The 14,494-nt window shown below is 51.7% G+C and overlaps 2 protein-coding genes across 4 annotated transcripts in view; one reads left to right on the plus strand and one right to left on the minus strand.

The window, feature by feature from the left end:
* Positions 1 to 14,494, minus strand: part of KRBOX1 (KRAB box domain containing 1) — a 65,115-nt gene that overhangs the window by 30,691 nt on the left and 19,930 nt on the right. The window contains exons 1-2 of one of the 3 annotated variants that reach the window (XM_051851846.2): positions 4,681 to 4,828; positions 2,184 to 2,301 (exon numbers count right to left, since the gene is read on the minus strand). The exons of 1 other annotated variant lie outside the window; for it this stretch is intronic. The gene's annotated coding sequence lies outside the window, so the exon portion shown is untranslated. Of the gene's footprint in view, positions 1 to 2,183; positions 2,302 to 4,680; positions 4,829 to 14,494 lie in introns of those variants that run through there. One more of the 3 variants, XM_051851847.2, reaches the window with a different exon arrangement.
* CYP8B1 (cytochrome P450 family 8 subfamily B member 1) lies at positions 7,413 to 9,877 on the plus strand. The gene is given in 1 exon segment (NM_001082622.1): positions 7,413 to 9,877. A coding segment is annotated over 1 exon segment (1,503 nt). The 5' UTR covers positions 7,413 to 7,510; the 3' UTR covers positions 9,014 to 9,877.

Raw genomic sequence — 14,494 nt, forward strand, 5'->3', positions numbered from 1 at the left:
CAAGTTTCGTTGACCTTAAAATTCCCCAAAAAGGTACCTTACTGCCAAAGACACTGCGTAACTGTGGGGCTCCATGGGATGTGCAGCCATGGAGCCCCCATGTCAAGGTCGGTCTGATAGCCGTTGCTGTGTTTTTATCACAAGGCGGATATTGCTAGTTTCAGTTAGGGCAATGCTTTCCCACGGTCGGGACTTTCCAGAGGCACTGAGCCTGTCTCGTAAACAACAAGATGGCGCCGAGGACCGCGCAGTGAGCCTGCCTGCTGCGTGACACCTCATCTGATTGGCCCGAGGACGCGTGCACACTGCATGATCAAGCAGCTGATTGGAGTGTTCCGTGCATGGACTTGAGCTTGCTTGTAATTGGCTAGATTTTGTATATAAGCTGTGTGCTGAGGAAGGAGGGGGCTTTTTTTCATCTCCTCTCTTCCTCCCTCCATTCTTTCTCTGTCGCTGTTATTTTCTCATTAAAAGTCTACTGAAGACCGATAAGCTGCGAGCAACGTCGTTCCTTTGCGGGCAAGGGAGTGACAGTAACTGCACTGGGTACTCTAGCCACAGTACTCCAGCCAAGTACTTTGCAAAGTTCTTGCCATTCAGGGTAGCAGGAATTTGCATAGCCCTACACACCCCACGCTCTGGATACCATCTCAAGAAGGCTACCTACTTTAGAATATTAAATAAGTACTCAAAGCTCTAATGCTTTCACGAGGACTTGGTGTGAGAGTGAATTGAAGCTGTTTCCCAGATTGCATATCCTTCAGAGTTCTAGACTTGCAATTTGCCTGAGTTGTTTCTGCACGAATAGATCAGACAAGCAGGACTCCTCCCTTCAAGCATTTCCCACCTGCTCTTTGGGTGCCTTTCTCTTCCTTTGCCTGAAATATCTTATCTTGCAGGCACTTAAGGAGTGAACCAGTGGATGGAAGGCATCTCTCTCTCTGTCTCTCCCTCTGTCACTATGCTTTTCGAATAAATAAATAAATCTTTCCATTCACATATATCCTTACTAGCCCAACTCAAATGATTCATTTTCCATAAGCTCCTTCCTGACTCTGTTCCCTTTCCTCCAACTGGATGTGACACAAATGTGAGAATCCACCAGCACTTGATGGACTGCTTTTACTACTGTGCATTGGACAGATAAATACCAACTTCATTTTTCTCAATAGCTTGAGATCTCCTTGCAGGATGATTTTTAAATCCATCTTGTGTCCCCTATAGTGGCTAAGATAAAAACCTTGCAAGTGGCAATCTTGCAATAACTGATTCTTTGAAGCGTACTGTGGAACTGTATACTACAACTGTTTCCCTCACCCCATTTCTCCCATTTTAGGTTCCTCTTAACAGCCAGACCACTACTACCACCACCACGATTAGGGAAATAATCCAACCCTGATACAAGCGCAGTTGAGAATAACCAGCTGCTCTTGCAGATTGATACCAGCTGTAACTGACTGGACGGAGACTCAGTGACTAATATAGCTCTTATCAAGAAACTCCAAGTCTCAATCCAGCTGTAGCCAGCCTAACAAGTCTGCATACAAGCCACAGTTCTGCCTTCCACTTCACATTTTCACACAGAAATCCCAACCCACCTTCATTATAATGCTTATATTTCCATCTCCAACCAGACATGGGGCTATGGTAATATATATGATGATTTTGTGGGCATGCATATGTATCTCTATTGAACATGCATAACTCTTCCCCAAAATGATATAGGGACTATCTATAATTCCCTAAAAGGCACCCCTATAAAACCTGTAACTCCTGGATTTACAGGGAGCCTAGTTTTGGTTACCAAATCACATGGCTTTTAGCTTTTGCAACCCAAAAACTTCTCCTATAGCACAAACCATTATCTTCATGTTTCTATTTGCATACATGCTGCAGAACTCACAGGTATTCTACCTGATTATGCTCTGACCCACTTAGAAGTCAATCTTAAATTGGCTCTATTCAATTTTTGGCTCTGATATTTAACAAATATGTGCCAAGAGAGAGTTCCTCTCATCTCCAGGTGTTGATGTTCTCATTTGTAGAATAAGACTGAACGCTGACAACAGTAATCAGATAAGAAAATACAGAATCACTTCTCCACTCAACAAATATCTATAGAGCAGTTACTGTGCACAGGCCAGCATGCTAGGTAGGTCTTGAATATACAGCAGCAAACAAACCTTTAAGGGGCTGATTCTGGCACCAGTGCTCATACTGCCTCAGGTAAACTGATGATACACATCTCATCCCAGCTCTTCATTAAGTGAACTTAGGTTGGTAGCTTGGTACAAGGACAATCTGTTTAAAACATGGAAATTGTCAAAGCCTATTTTTCCTTAGAGTGCCAATCAACAAGCACACTACTGAGACAGACAGATTTAATAAATGATAAACAAAGGCATGAGACTATGTCACATTAGAGAAACCATAAACTTAAGAGGTTACTTTACACATGATAGTCAAGGAGGGCCGTTTAAAATAAAGTGAAAGAAGGAGTTGAGGACTGAGCAATCAAAAGAAACCAGTCCTGTGAAGAGATAGGGAAAGAACATTTCAGGAAGAAATAGCAAGAAGTGCAAAGGACTTAAGGGATACCCTAGGACAGGTAGGGTGCCACCAGGGATGGAGAAGAGCTCTTGCAGTACAGATTGGTTAGAATCTCGGTCTGCCACTTGCTAGCAGCACAATTCTGTCAGGTTATTAATTTCCTGAACCCTTAATTTTCTCCCCAGGAAACAAGAGTACTACTGCTTCATAGGTTGCATGCATGAAGGCATTAACACAGCAGGACTCAAACTAAACAGCACCTGCTTGCAAGGTAGGCCTTTGGGAGGTATCTGGGAACTTGGCTCTCAGGGTAGAACCAGTCAACACTTAAACCAATAGGGTAATTCATTATATCTTGACTATTTGTATAAACAATACGATTTATGGTGAATATCTTCTTTCCTTCCAGAAGTCTGGAATATTCTAATATTTGTTTATTTGAGAGCGGGAGAGAGAGAGAGAGAGAGAGAGGGAATATGAATGAACCTTCTATTCTCTGGTTCACAGATGGCTCCATCAGCCAGGTCTGGGCCAGGTAGAAGCCAAGAGCTGGGAACTCCATCATGGTCTCCACACTGAGGCAGGGACCCAAGTACTTGCACTTATTTTGCTGCCTTCATAGGTGCATTAGCAAGAAGCCAATGGGAAGCAGACTAGCTAGGACTCAAACCAGCACTCCAATATGGGATGCAAGTGGTGGCTTACCCTGCTCGCCACAATGCTGGCAACAGAATTCTGGAATTTTGATATGTGCTACACAGAAGATAATTTCATGACCAATCCTCCAATAAAACCTGGGGTACTGGCTCTCTAAGGGGCTTTTCTGGGCAGAACATGGCATATATGCTGCTGCATTTTCACTTTTAGGAGAATGAGCTCTGCGTGAGCCCTTGTGGGAAGGGGAAAGCATTTGGAAACCTGCACATGAATTCCTACAGACTCTTTTTCCCCTTATGACCTGGTTATGCATCCTTACTATACAGCTGCAATCCATCTTTGTCATGACCACAATCATATGCTGAGTAACGCAATTCCCAGGAAATTTCTGAATTTTGGGGTGGTCTTAGGGCTCCCTGACATTCCCAGGTTGATACAAAGATTAGGTTACATAGTGCATGGAAAGCATTTGGCCTAATACTTAGCTCAATAAATAAATGAGGTGATGGTCTTGGTGGCAAGGGGGAATGACCGGCATGTAATAACCATGACCAGGCTAGGAGTTCAGTGTCAACTGATCATTCCAGTTCCCACCCTACCCCTCCATCCTTTTGCCCTCATCTCTCTTAGTCCCACAGTGAATGTGCCACCCAAACTCTTTATAAGACCATCTCACTGTTGGCAAGAACCTCAGATTCAGCCTCCTGCTTTGCCATCTCAGAATAGTGAGAATGTTCTGGATCGTGTCAAGAGTCGGTGACAGAACTGACAGAAGGACCCGGTTTGCCTTCTAACTCCTATGCTGGCGTCACTGTCACCTGGCATACGTGACACAGCATGGGGGACACAGCGAGCTTGCAAGCCAGGCTGTCAAGAATTCCGCTGCACGGAAGGATTCTCTTCTCTTCCTTGGTTGGGGGTGGGGGAGAAGGAACACAGAAAGCTAGGAAGGAAAAGCTGCCGCGAATAAACCCAAACCTAAGGTCAAAGACGACCCGATCTAGAAGCAGGATGACAGTTCTCCCCCGCCTTCTCCACGACGCAGTGGGTCGCTATCATCCAGTTAGGGTGGAAGGGCAAATAAACCCCTCGAGAAAACAAAAAACTCAGCAAGAGCGGGTGCATCAGGACTCGGGAACCCACGGCAGACACACAGAATCTTCAAGTCACTGCCCGGGTGCCCAAAATGCTGGGCCATATACAGAACAGCGCACGTCAGACGGGACCAGAGGCTCACTGGGGTCATCCCTCTGCCCACTGGAAATGTGTGATGAGGTGAGCAAAACAGGGGCACCCAAAAATGCTTAACGCTGCTTAGGCGATGAAAACAACCAAGGGTGAGTACGGGCCAACGTGGTGACTTGGCTCGGCGCGCTCTCGGGCACAGCGGCGGTGGGAGGGCAGCGGGCAGCACCCTCCTCCTCGCCTGCGACCCTCACTCCCTCACTGACACTGCCGGAGACCCACACCCACCTCTCCTGGGAGGGAGCCCAGGCGAACACTGCGCAGACGCCACCGCACACCCTCGCACGGCGCGTGCCCAGTGACGCCGTCGCGAAGGGCTGCGGGGCCGGAAGTGCGTCACTCCCTTTCCGGCAGCCGGGCCCGCACCCTCTCTAGCCTGCCCGGAGGCCGCTTCTGCATGTCGTTGGTCTTTCTTCCCCTCAGCCTTCAGCCCTGCCCAGGTGCTGGCGCTGAAGCGCTGGTCTCCAGAGGCGGTAGCGCTGGGACTGTCACTTTCGAGGGAAACGGCCAGCCTCTGGTCGAGGAATAGGCAGTATTCTCACCCGGGCAGCTCTTCGTGGCCCCAGTGGGCTGGGGCAGGACACAGCTGGGCTGGACCGGCCGCGGGAGAGGAAGGGGTTCGGTGCCGCGTGCCCACTCACCACGTGATCGCCGCGTCCTTGCTGACTCCCCCCAGGGCCCTTCAGACCTCCGCCCTCCTTGGCGGAACGATCCTCTACCTCCGGCCCTGATTTAATATCTTGATTAGACCATAAACTCCGAGACGTCTAGCTCGTTCCCGGCTCTTGGCAGTTTCATGCATAGATGGCGCTGCCCCAGGAAAGAGGAATGAATGGATGAGTGAGAGTGAATGAATGAAGGTGAGAACAAATGTGAAATAGCTTAAATCATTAACACTAGGGGTCGGGGCCGGTGCTGTGGCGTAGTGGGTAAAGCCACTGCCTGCCGCGCCAGCATCCCGTTTGGTCGCCGGTTCGAGTCCCAGCTGCCCCACTTCCGATTCAGCTCTCTGCCGTGGCCTGGGAAAGCAGCAGAAGATGGCCTAAGTTCATGGGCCCCTACACCTGTGTGGGTAGACCTGGAAGAAGCTCCCTCCGGTCGTTGTGGCCAATTGGAAGGCCACCCCACCCCACCCCCCTGCCTCTCTTGCCCTCTGTGTGTAAGTGCCTTTCAAATAATGAAATAAATCTTAAAAAGAAAGAGAAAAAAAAACACTAGAGGACAAAGTTCAGATCCTTGGCTTGGGCCCACAGCCAGTTTCTGACAGTTCCAAGACGGAGAACTGGTGGTGCTAAGTACTTGCTGTGGTTGCCCAGAGCAATCAGAGAGAGCTTCCTGGAGGCAGAATATGGACAGTCCCAGCTCCCTGCTTACAGTAGAACTGCACAAAGCAAAGTTTGCTCAATCAGGAGGGAGTTTTGGAATCTGTTCTGAGGAACCCAAGTTCTGGTTTTCAAGTACTTAGGGAGTTACAGAGTGATAAGAGGATTACTTAGCAAACTGAATTGCCTCTGAACCGCACCTCTTGGAACAGTAACTAAATAACAAAGAACTTGCTGAACCTGCTGGTAAGGGCCTGGCCTGGCCCATTACCAGGGAAGTCTCCCACTCAGTGGCTAGCTTACCTGAAAGTCCCGCACCAGGCAGCTGTCAGACAAAGTCCCCACTAAGCCTGCAGCCTAGACCTCACTTGAGGTCCCTATAGGTTCTCTAACAAGAAGGATTCTGCCTTCTTGTTACAGAAGTGTGCCGGCCCACGGCAGGGGGTGTGGGGGTGGGGGCCTCCGGGTGAGAGCTCTCTGAATGGGAAGCTGCACCGGGCCCTCAGCTGGATTCACTCATGCTGTGCTCCCAGATGGAGTCAGCACCCCTGCACGGGCTCAGTCTTCAGAGGGCCTAAGGCCCAGGCATGGGTGCCTCTCGGCTTCGGGTTAAGACACTGTGGAAAGGCACACGTTCGTTCTTCGCTTGTCCTTGCGTATGCAGAGCTAAGAGCAGGGTTGACTCTGACAGGGCCCCACTGCCTCTGCAGGCATCTTTGAGACCCCAGAGGAAAGAAGCATTTGGGACGCGATGAGGAGATGTGACAAGGCTGCATGGGACCAGGGACCAGAGTGCAAGGACCAGAAAAGACTTTAGGATATAAACTGACACATCTGGAGTGCTGACCTGAGCCAAGCGCCATTCTAAGTACTTTCCATGTCTTAACTCTTTTTGCTTCATAACGGCATCTATGAGTCACTCTAACTATCCCCATTTCACAGATACAGGAATGGAGGCACAATGAGGTTAAGTAACTTGACCAGGGAGGCCAACCCAATATGGGGCTTTAGCTGAGTCTTTTATTTTTATTTATTTACTTATTTTTATTCAAAAAGCAGAGAGACAGAAAGCTCTCATCAGCTGATTCACTTCCCCAATGTCCCAAACAGCTGGGACTGGGCAAGGCTGAAGCCAGGAGCCCAGAATCCAATTCCGGTCTCCTAGTGGGTGGCAGGGACCCCGCTGCTTGAGCCATGACCTACTGCCTCTCAGGGAGCATGTCAGCAGAAAGCTTGAGTTGAGGTTGGACCTGGGGCTCGAACACCTGCACTCTGATAAGGGAGGCAGGCATCCCAAGCCTCGTCTGTGCAGCAGGACCGAATGTCCACCCCTAGCTGAGCCTTTTTAAAATGAGGAAGGGGTGGATGTGAACCTTTGTGAGGGCCCGGTGCATTTCAACTGAAAGAGCTGGCAGAGAAATGAATGCATGAGTCAATAAAGGTCCAGGGGTCAGAGGAGGGAGCGCCAGGAATGTTTTGCGAGAGGTTCCAAGACCAAGTCTGAAAAGGTTGGAGCACTTGGGAAACCGGTTAGCAGTAAGCACACTTGACCAAGCTCGGTCACGTGTTCAGTCTGAGCACTGCCTCCCAGGTATTATTTACCATAACTTGCAGTGACAGAGCAGGTTCCAGGTAGACACTCCTTCCTCTCCTGGACCTTTCAAAGCCTCCGCACAGCTATTTGGGCACCCAGAGAACAAGAGCCTGTCCTGAGCATAACCCGTGGGAGCATAGCCATGGTGCTCTGGGGACTGCTAGGGGCCCTGCTCATGGTCATGGTTGGGTGGCTGTGCTTACCAGGGCTGCTTCGGCAGCGCAGACCCCAGGAGCCTCCTCTGGACAAGGGCAGCATACCCTGGCTGGGCCATGCCATGACTTTCCGGAAGAACATGCTGGAATTCCTGAAGCACATGCGGTCCAAGCATGGGGATGTGTTCACAGTGCAGCTGGGCGGCCAGTACTTCACCTTTGTCATGGACCCCCTCTCCTTCGGCCCCATCCTCAAGGATGGGCAGAGAAAACTCGACTTTGTGGAGTACGCAAAGGGCCTGGTGCTGAAGGTGTTTGGATACCAGTCGATAGAAGGGGACCACCGGATGATACACTTGGCCAGCACCAAGCACCTGATGGGACATGGCTTGGAGGAGCTCAATAAGGCCATGCTGGACAGCCTGTCACTGGTGATGCTGGGGCCTGAAGGCAGGAGCCCGGATGCCAGCCGCTGGCACGAGGATGGCCTCTTTCACTTCTGCTACGGTGTCATGTTCAAGGCTGGCTACCTGAGTTTGTTCGGTCACACCAGCGACAAGAGGCAGGACTTGCTCCAGGCCGAGGAGATATTCATCAAGTTCCGCAGGTTCGACCTACTCTTCCCCAGGTTTGTCTACTCCTTGCTGGGGCCCCGGGAGTGGCGAGAAGTGGGCCGGCTCCAGCAGCTCTTCCACGAGCTGCTGTCTGTGAAACACAACCCGGAGAAGGATGGCATGAGCAATTGGATAGGCCACATGCTTCAGTATCTCAGTGAGCAAGGGGTAGCCCCAGCTATGCAGGACAAGTTCAACTTCATGATGCTCTGGGCCTCCCAGGGGAACACAGGACCGGCCTCCTTCTGGGCTCTCATTTACCTCCTGAAGCATCCGGAAGCCATGCGGGCCGTGAAGGAGGAGGCCACCCGGGTGCTGGGTGAGCCTAGGCTGGAAGCCAAGCAGTCCTTCACCGTCCAGCTCAGTGCCTTGCAACACATCCCGGTGCTGGACAGCGTGATGGAGGAGACGCTGCGGCTGGGGGCTGCCCCCACGCTCTACAGGGTGGTACAGAAAGACATCCTCCTGAAGATGGCCAGTGGGCAGGAGTGTCTGCTCCGCCAGGGGGACATCGTGACCCTCTTCCCCTACCTCTCAGTGCACATGGACCCTGACATCCACCCCGAGCCCACCACCTTCAAGTATGACCGATTCCTCAACCCCAATGGCAGCAGAAAAGTAGACTTCTACAAGGCAGGCCAGAAGATCCATCACTACACCATGCCCTGGGGCTCGGGCGTCTCCATCTGCCCGGGGAGGTTCTTTGCGCTCAGCGAGATGAAGCTCTTTGTCCTGCTCATGGTGCAGTACTTTGACCTGGAACTGGTGGATCCTAACACACCTGTGCCACCTATTGACCCTCGGCGCTGGGGCTTTGGCACCATGCAGCCCACCCACGATGTGCGAATCCGCTACCGCCTGAAGCCTCTGGAGTGAGCGTGGCCAAGCCAGCCATGAGCCTGGCCAGAGGAGCTCCAGGCCCCACGGACCACCTTCCGCCTCCCTCGGGATCTGTGGCAACCCCTCGCGCTTCTGTCCTGCTTGTCCTCCTGGCTGTCGGGCCCCCCAGCCATCCCCTGGGTGGTCATTCTCTCTTTAAAACACCATCTTGGCCGGCGCCGCGGCTCACTAGGCTAATCCTCTGCCTTGCAGTGCTGGCACACCGGGTTCTAGTCCCGCTCGGGGCGCCGGGTTCTGTCCCGGTTGCCCCTCTTCCAGGCCAGCTCTCTGCTGTGGCCAGGGAGTGCAGTGGAGGATGGCCCAAGTCCTTGGGCCCTGCACCCCATGGGAGACCAGGATAAGTACCTGGTTCCAGCCTTCGGATCAGCGCGGTGTGCTGGCTGCAGCGCGCAGGCCACGGCGGCCATTGGAGGGTGAACCAACGGCAAAGGAAGACCTTTCTCTCTGTCTCTCTCTCTCACTGTCCACTCTGCCTGTCAAAAAAAAATTAAAAAAAAAAAAAAACCACCATCTCTCCCTCTGGGTTCTGCAGAGCCCTCTCTCCCACAAGAGGAGACGCCCAGGGAAGTGATCATACTGGTGGGAACCCAGCCTGGGCGATGACGGCTGCTTCCAAGGGCTGCAAGTGCACACACCGGTACCTGTGACTTGGCATCGGGCAGATGCTGGGGTCCACCCTCCTACACCTTTTTAATTTTGCCCCCAGCCTTTATTCCTCTGCCTCTGGAACTCACATTCTAGCACAGCGTCAGCCCATAGGAATCCGAAGGGAGCCCTGGGTTGTACTTTTTCCATTTTCTAGTAAATCCATTAAAAAAAAAAAGCCAAAAGAAACTGTTTGGAATTCATTTCTATAATATATTTTACCTCAAACAAAACAGTTACCTTTGGACATGTGGTCAATATCCAACACATCTTTGACACAGTAGTTTTACATCCCTCCTTTCCAAACCTGCTGTGTACTTTATCCTTGCTACAGTGAGCACCTTCCAGGCGCCCCTTAGTACTGGAGAGCACGGTCTATATTACATAACGTCCTCCTCTCCTCTCTCTGCACCTTGGCCTGGGGGTGGTTTCTGCAACCACAGCTGAGCTCAGCGCCTTCTCCCATCACATCCCCAGTGCCCCCAGGAGAGTCTCACGTCTCTGATAGCCCACACAGAATTCAGCCACTCTCCCCTAGGTGCTACCCTGAGCCAGCCCTGTTCCTGGTTTCCTTATCTCTTTCTGTTCAGGTCAGTTCCATCCCCCAATCAGAGACACACTCACCTATCAGCTCAGTCCCCACTCCTATCAGCTCAGCCCTCTGGGAGGCCCATGAAATGTGTCCTCTTTCCCCACTCCCGTTGCCCTTCTCACCCCTGCAACCTCTGCCCTCTGCATCGCCCTCTACACTTGTGCTCTGTGTACCCTGGCACCAAAGGCCTTTGTCCAAAATCATCTCTGAGGGGCCAGCGCTATGGTGTAGCTGGGTAAAGCCGCCACCTGCAGTGCCACGTGGGCGCCAGTTCGAGTCCCGGCTGCTCCACTTCTGATCCTGGCCTGGGAAAGCAGTAGAATATGGCCCAAGTCCTTGGGCCCCTGCACCCATGTGGGAGACCTGGAAGAAGCTCCTGGCTCCTGGCTTTGGATCAGGTCAGCTCTGGCCATTGTGGCCATTCAGGGAGTGAACCAGCGGATGGAAGACCTTTCTGTCTCTCTGCCTCTAACTCTCTGTAACTCTGCCTTTCAAATAAATAAATAAATCCAAAAAAAAAAAAAAAACAAAAAAACCACCTCTGATTGTCACTTTTACTTTCCTGGCTCCCCAGTGCTTTCACGTATATGACATTTACTTTGGTCAGTTTGTCCCCAAATCTCCCAGGCTAGTGCAGTTGAACTTTGTGCACATTCTCCATTGAAACCATCCCTAAAGTGGAGGTGCTGCTTCTACTTCCAACCCTGGTGCCAGCTATGCCTGGACGCCTTCCTGGATTTTGCCTGTCCCATCCTCTGACAGAAATGGCCTCACTCCCCTTGGGGCCCCAGCACCGCTGGTATCACGGCACATCTGTCAGGTGTTGTTTCTCTGTCCTGTTTCTTCCTCCTGCCCCCTGCCCAAGACTGAAGTCCACGAGAGTGTGCTACCTCGATCTCCAGCTCCGTAAATGTGGATTCAATTCTAGAAATCTGACTTCTAGTCTTGGCTAATTTACTGCAATTCGTTTCCAAGGCCTCCCAGCCTCAGCTTCCTGGCTGTGAATGGAGATGATCCCCACTGTCTGACCCAGAGAGGCGAAAGGGGTGCTGGTGCCACAGCTGGCAGATGCTGAGGTCCTGGCTGGGGAATGACTCTGGCAGTTGGGGAGGAGGTCCTGGAAGAGGCAGGCCCAGCCAGCATGGACCCCCAGCGAGGACTACCCATGGGATTTCTCTCTGCCACTCCATCTCGCATGTCTGGCCAAGCCCTTCCTTTCTCCCAAGGCTGTCTGTGCTGCCTGGAGTTTTGCTGGGCCCAGGAGTCTATTCCAACTAGCTGTGTGGTCCTGGGTGGTGCCTGCCTTTCTTTGGGTTTAGCCACCCTCGAGTGATGCTGTCTGCATTGAGCCTGCTCAGGCCCTGCCAGATTAGGAGAAGTTAGAATAGCCCATCCCAGGAGCCAGGAACCCAGGAGAAGAGCCAAACAGAGAGCACAGAAGGAGAAGGAGGTGGGAAAGTAGGGGAGCCATTCCTACAGAAGTAATCAATGACCCCCTCCACACAGCTAAGCCCCATGCCTGGTCCACTGGGTGCAGGGGAAGGAGCCAGGGCCTTCACACGCCTCCATGGCCTTCCCAAACCTATTTTACAATGCCCTCTCCTCTTCCTCCAACTCAGGGGATTGTGAAACAGCAGCCTGGCCTGTGGATAGGAGAGGGCAGGACTGAAGGCCTGAACTCCCTGAATCAGGAACTAAAGAGAGGACCATGTGCAGATCTCCAAGGAACTTCATGGGCCCGGGGATCTGCTTGAGAGCCCATAGGTTATGCTTGGGACCAAGGGAAGCCTTGGTGGGTCAGGTGCGATGTGACCAAAGTGTACCATCCCACAGCCACATCATCACAACAGCAAGCAAGGAGCACCCCAGGACTGGAGTACGCAGGCAGAGTCCATTGCCCACCTTCCAGCAGGGTAGGGGAGAAGCCATGGGACCGGTGGCCTTATGCACCCTGCCTATGGACTGCTGGAGACGGCCCAGGCGGAGGCCTCAGTGCATTGGGAAGACTAAGACCTCCATGGATGTATCTAGTCCCTGCCTGCCCTGACCCAGCACTTCTGCCCACCAAGTGCTTGTTTCCACATCACAGAGTTTCTACCTCTTACACCCTCCTTACACACCTCGGAGGAAAGCCAGCGAAATGCGTTCCCTCTGAGGATAGCTTATAATGAAGCAAGATCAGGAGTGCACTTGGGAAAGAAAAGAGGTATTTCTGCAGTGTGGGTAATGGCTGGGAACACTCACAGCATGCTTGACTGAGCTGAAGGTGGACAGCAGCCTGGCTCAAAGACAAAACCATTTCTGCGGTTTCCTCTGGGTCAAGCTCTCTGTTTGCCTCTCCTCGCATACAGATCACATCCAGCCACACACCTAGCCTCAGAGCCTTTTGCCTCAGGAGAATTCTGAGTTCAGGCAGGACCAAGGCCCAGCACGGAGATAGGATGCAGGCAGGGATGGGGAGGATCTGCATTGGCCTGGCTGTGGAAACAGATGAGCTGCAGGATTTGGCAGCTAAGATGGTGAGAGGGAACAGCAGGTACCTCCAGCCACTCCCTTCTCTCCTCTCTGGGCACAGACTTCAGAGCACTACTTATTATTCCTCTATGTTTTCCACAGGTACACAAAGGAACAAATCAAAAACCCTCAGCACAGAGCCAGCCTCTTGTGGACGGAGTGACACACTCAGAGCAGATCCACACACACCTGCATAGTAGTGGCAAGTACATCTTGCCCTCCATACCTGTATAACCCACACAGCAACACACAGACTTCCCAGACAGATGCACACACAAACCCACCAACACCGGGGACAGGCTCTGCTGGGCATCCCTTTCTAGGCATACCTCATTCTGTCTTATCTGTGCATCAGGGGCACAAAGTCAGGAGCACTGGGTACCTAGATCCTGTTGGCACAGCTCGGGTTGTATCTCACCATCAGGTTGGCACGTGAGCAGGATGGCAGTTCCTGAACACAAGAGCAGAATGGTGACAGCAGAAGACACCGTATGGGGCCGGCACTGTGGTGCAGCGGGTTAACGCCCTGGCCTGAAGCACCAGCATCCTATACGGGCGCCAGTTCGAGACCCAGCTGCTCCACTTCTGATCCAGCTCTCTGCTATGGCGTGGGAAAGCAGTGGAAGATGGCCCAACTTCTTGAGCCCCTGCATCCACGTGGGAGTCCCGGAAGAAGCTCCTGGCTCCTGTCTTCAGATTGGTGCAGCTCCAGCTGTTGTGACCAACTGGGGAGTGAACCATCGGATAGAAGACCTCTCCCTCACTCTCTCTTTCTCTCTCTCTCTGCCTCTCCTCTCTCTCTGTGTAACTCTGCCTTTCAAATAAATAAATAAATCTAAAAAAAAAAAAAAAGACACCTTGCAGCTAGTAGTTCCCAGGTAGCACCACCTTTCAAACAAACTCCAACCGTTGCCAAGGAAACATCTACTAAACCTCGGGAAAGAGTGAGCTTTCCGTCTTGCCACTACTGTAAGAAGAGGCATTCACGACCCCATTGTTCAACTCTTCCTACACACTGGTCACATCCAATGTGTGAATGAGTGTGGGAGTGGAATGTACTTCCTTAGTCCATAATCAAGTCTGTGAGCTATTACCAGGCATTCTTTGGTTTTCAATGTGATTGATAATCCCACCTAGGTCTGTGTTGCTTAAACCTGATTCGATGCATGTCCTCACCCTGTGAATACAAAATCTGGAACCCAACTCAGACAACTGACTGGTTGTTTCCTAGTTTCAATCCTCACTTTGACTCATTGCATAAACATCAACTTTAATTTTCCAAGCAGGCTGATTATTTCAGTCGAGAGACCCCACCCTCCATGTCCTCAAACAACCTACAACCTTCACATCCAGGGTTTCATTTCCCAGGAGGGCTGAGGAGTGGGGAGTCCTTCCTGGCAGTGGAAACTCAGGGGCCTTAGGGAGAGAAAACCGAAAACATCAGAGCTGAGGGAGGTGGGCTGACGAAGGTGCAGAGGGGAAAAAGCACGCTAGGGACAGCAGGGCTTGTGGCAAGAGTGCCATGGTGAGACCATGTGAGCCCAGGGAAGAGAAGAAAGAGCAGGCAGAACACTGACTACCTGCTCGATTCTTTGTGAATCATTCATTCAAAAAAACACTTAGTGAGCAGCCACTACGTTCTAAGCACTGGTGAAAACACAGGAGATACAGATTCTGTACAACGTCACACCCCTGCTCTCCTGGTG

This window comes from Oryctolagus cuniculus, chromosome 10 (genome assembly GCF_964237555.1).
Source record: "Oryctolagus cuniculus chromosome 10, mOryCun1.1, whole genome shotgun sequence".
Taxonomy (NCBI): domain Eukaryota; kingdom Metazoa; phylum Chordata; class Mammalia; order Lagomorpha; family Leporidae; genus Oryctolagus; species Oryctolagus cuniculus.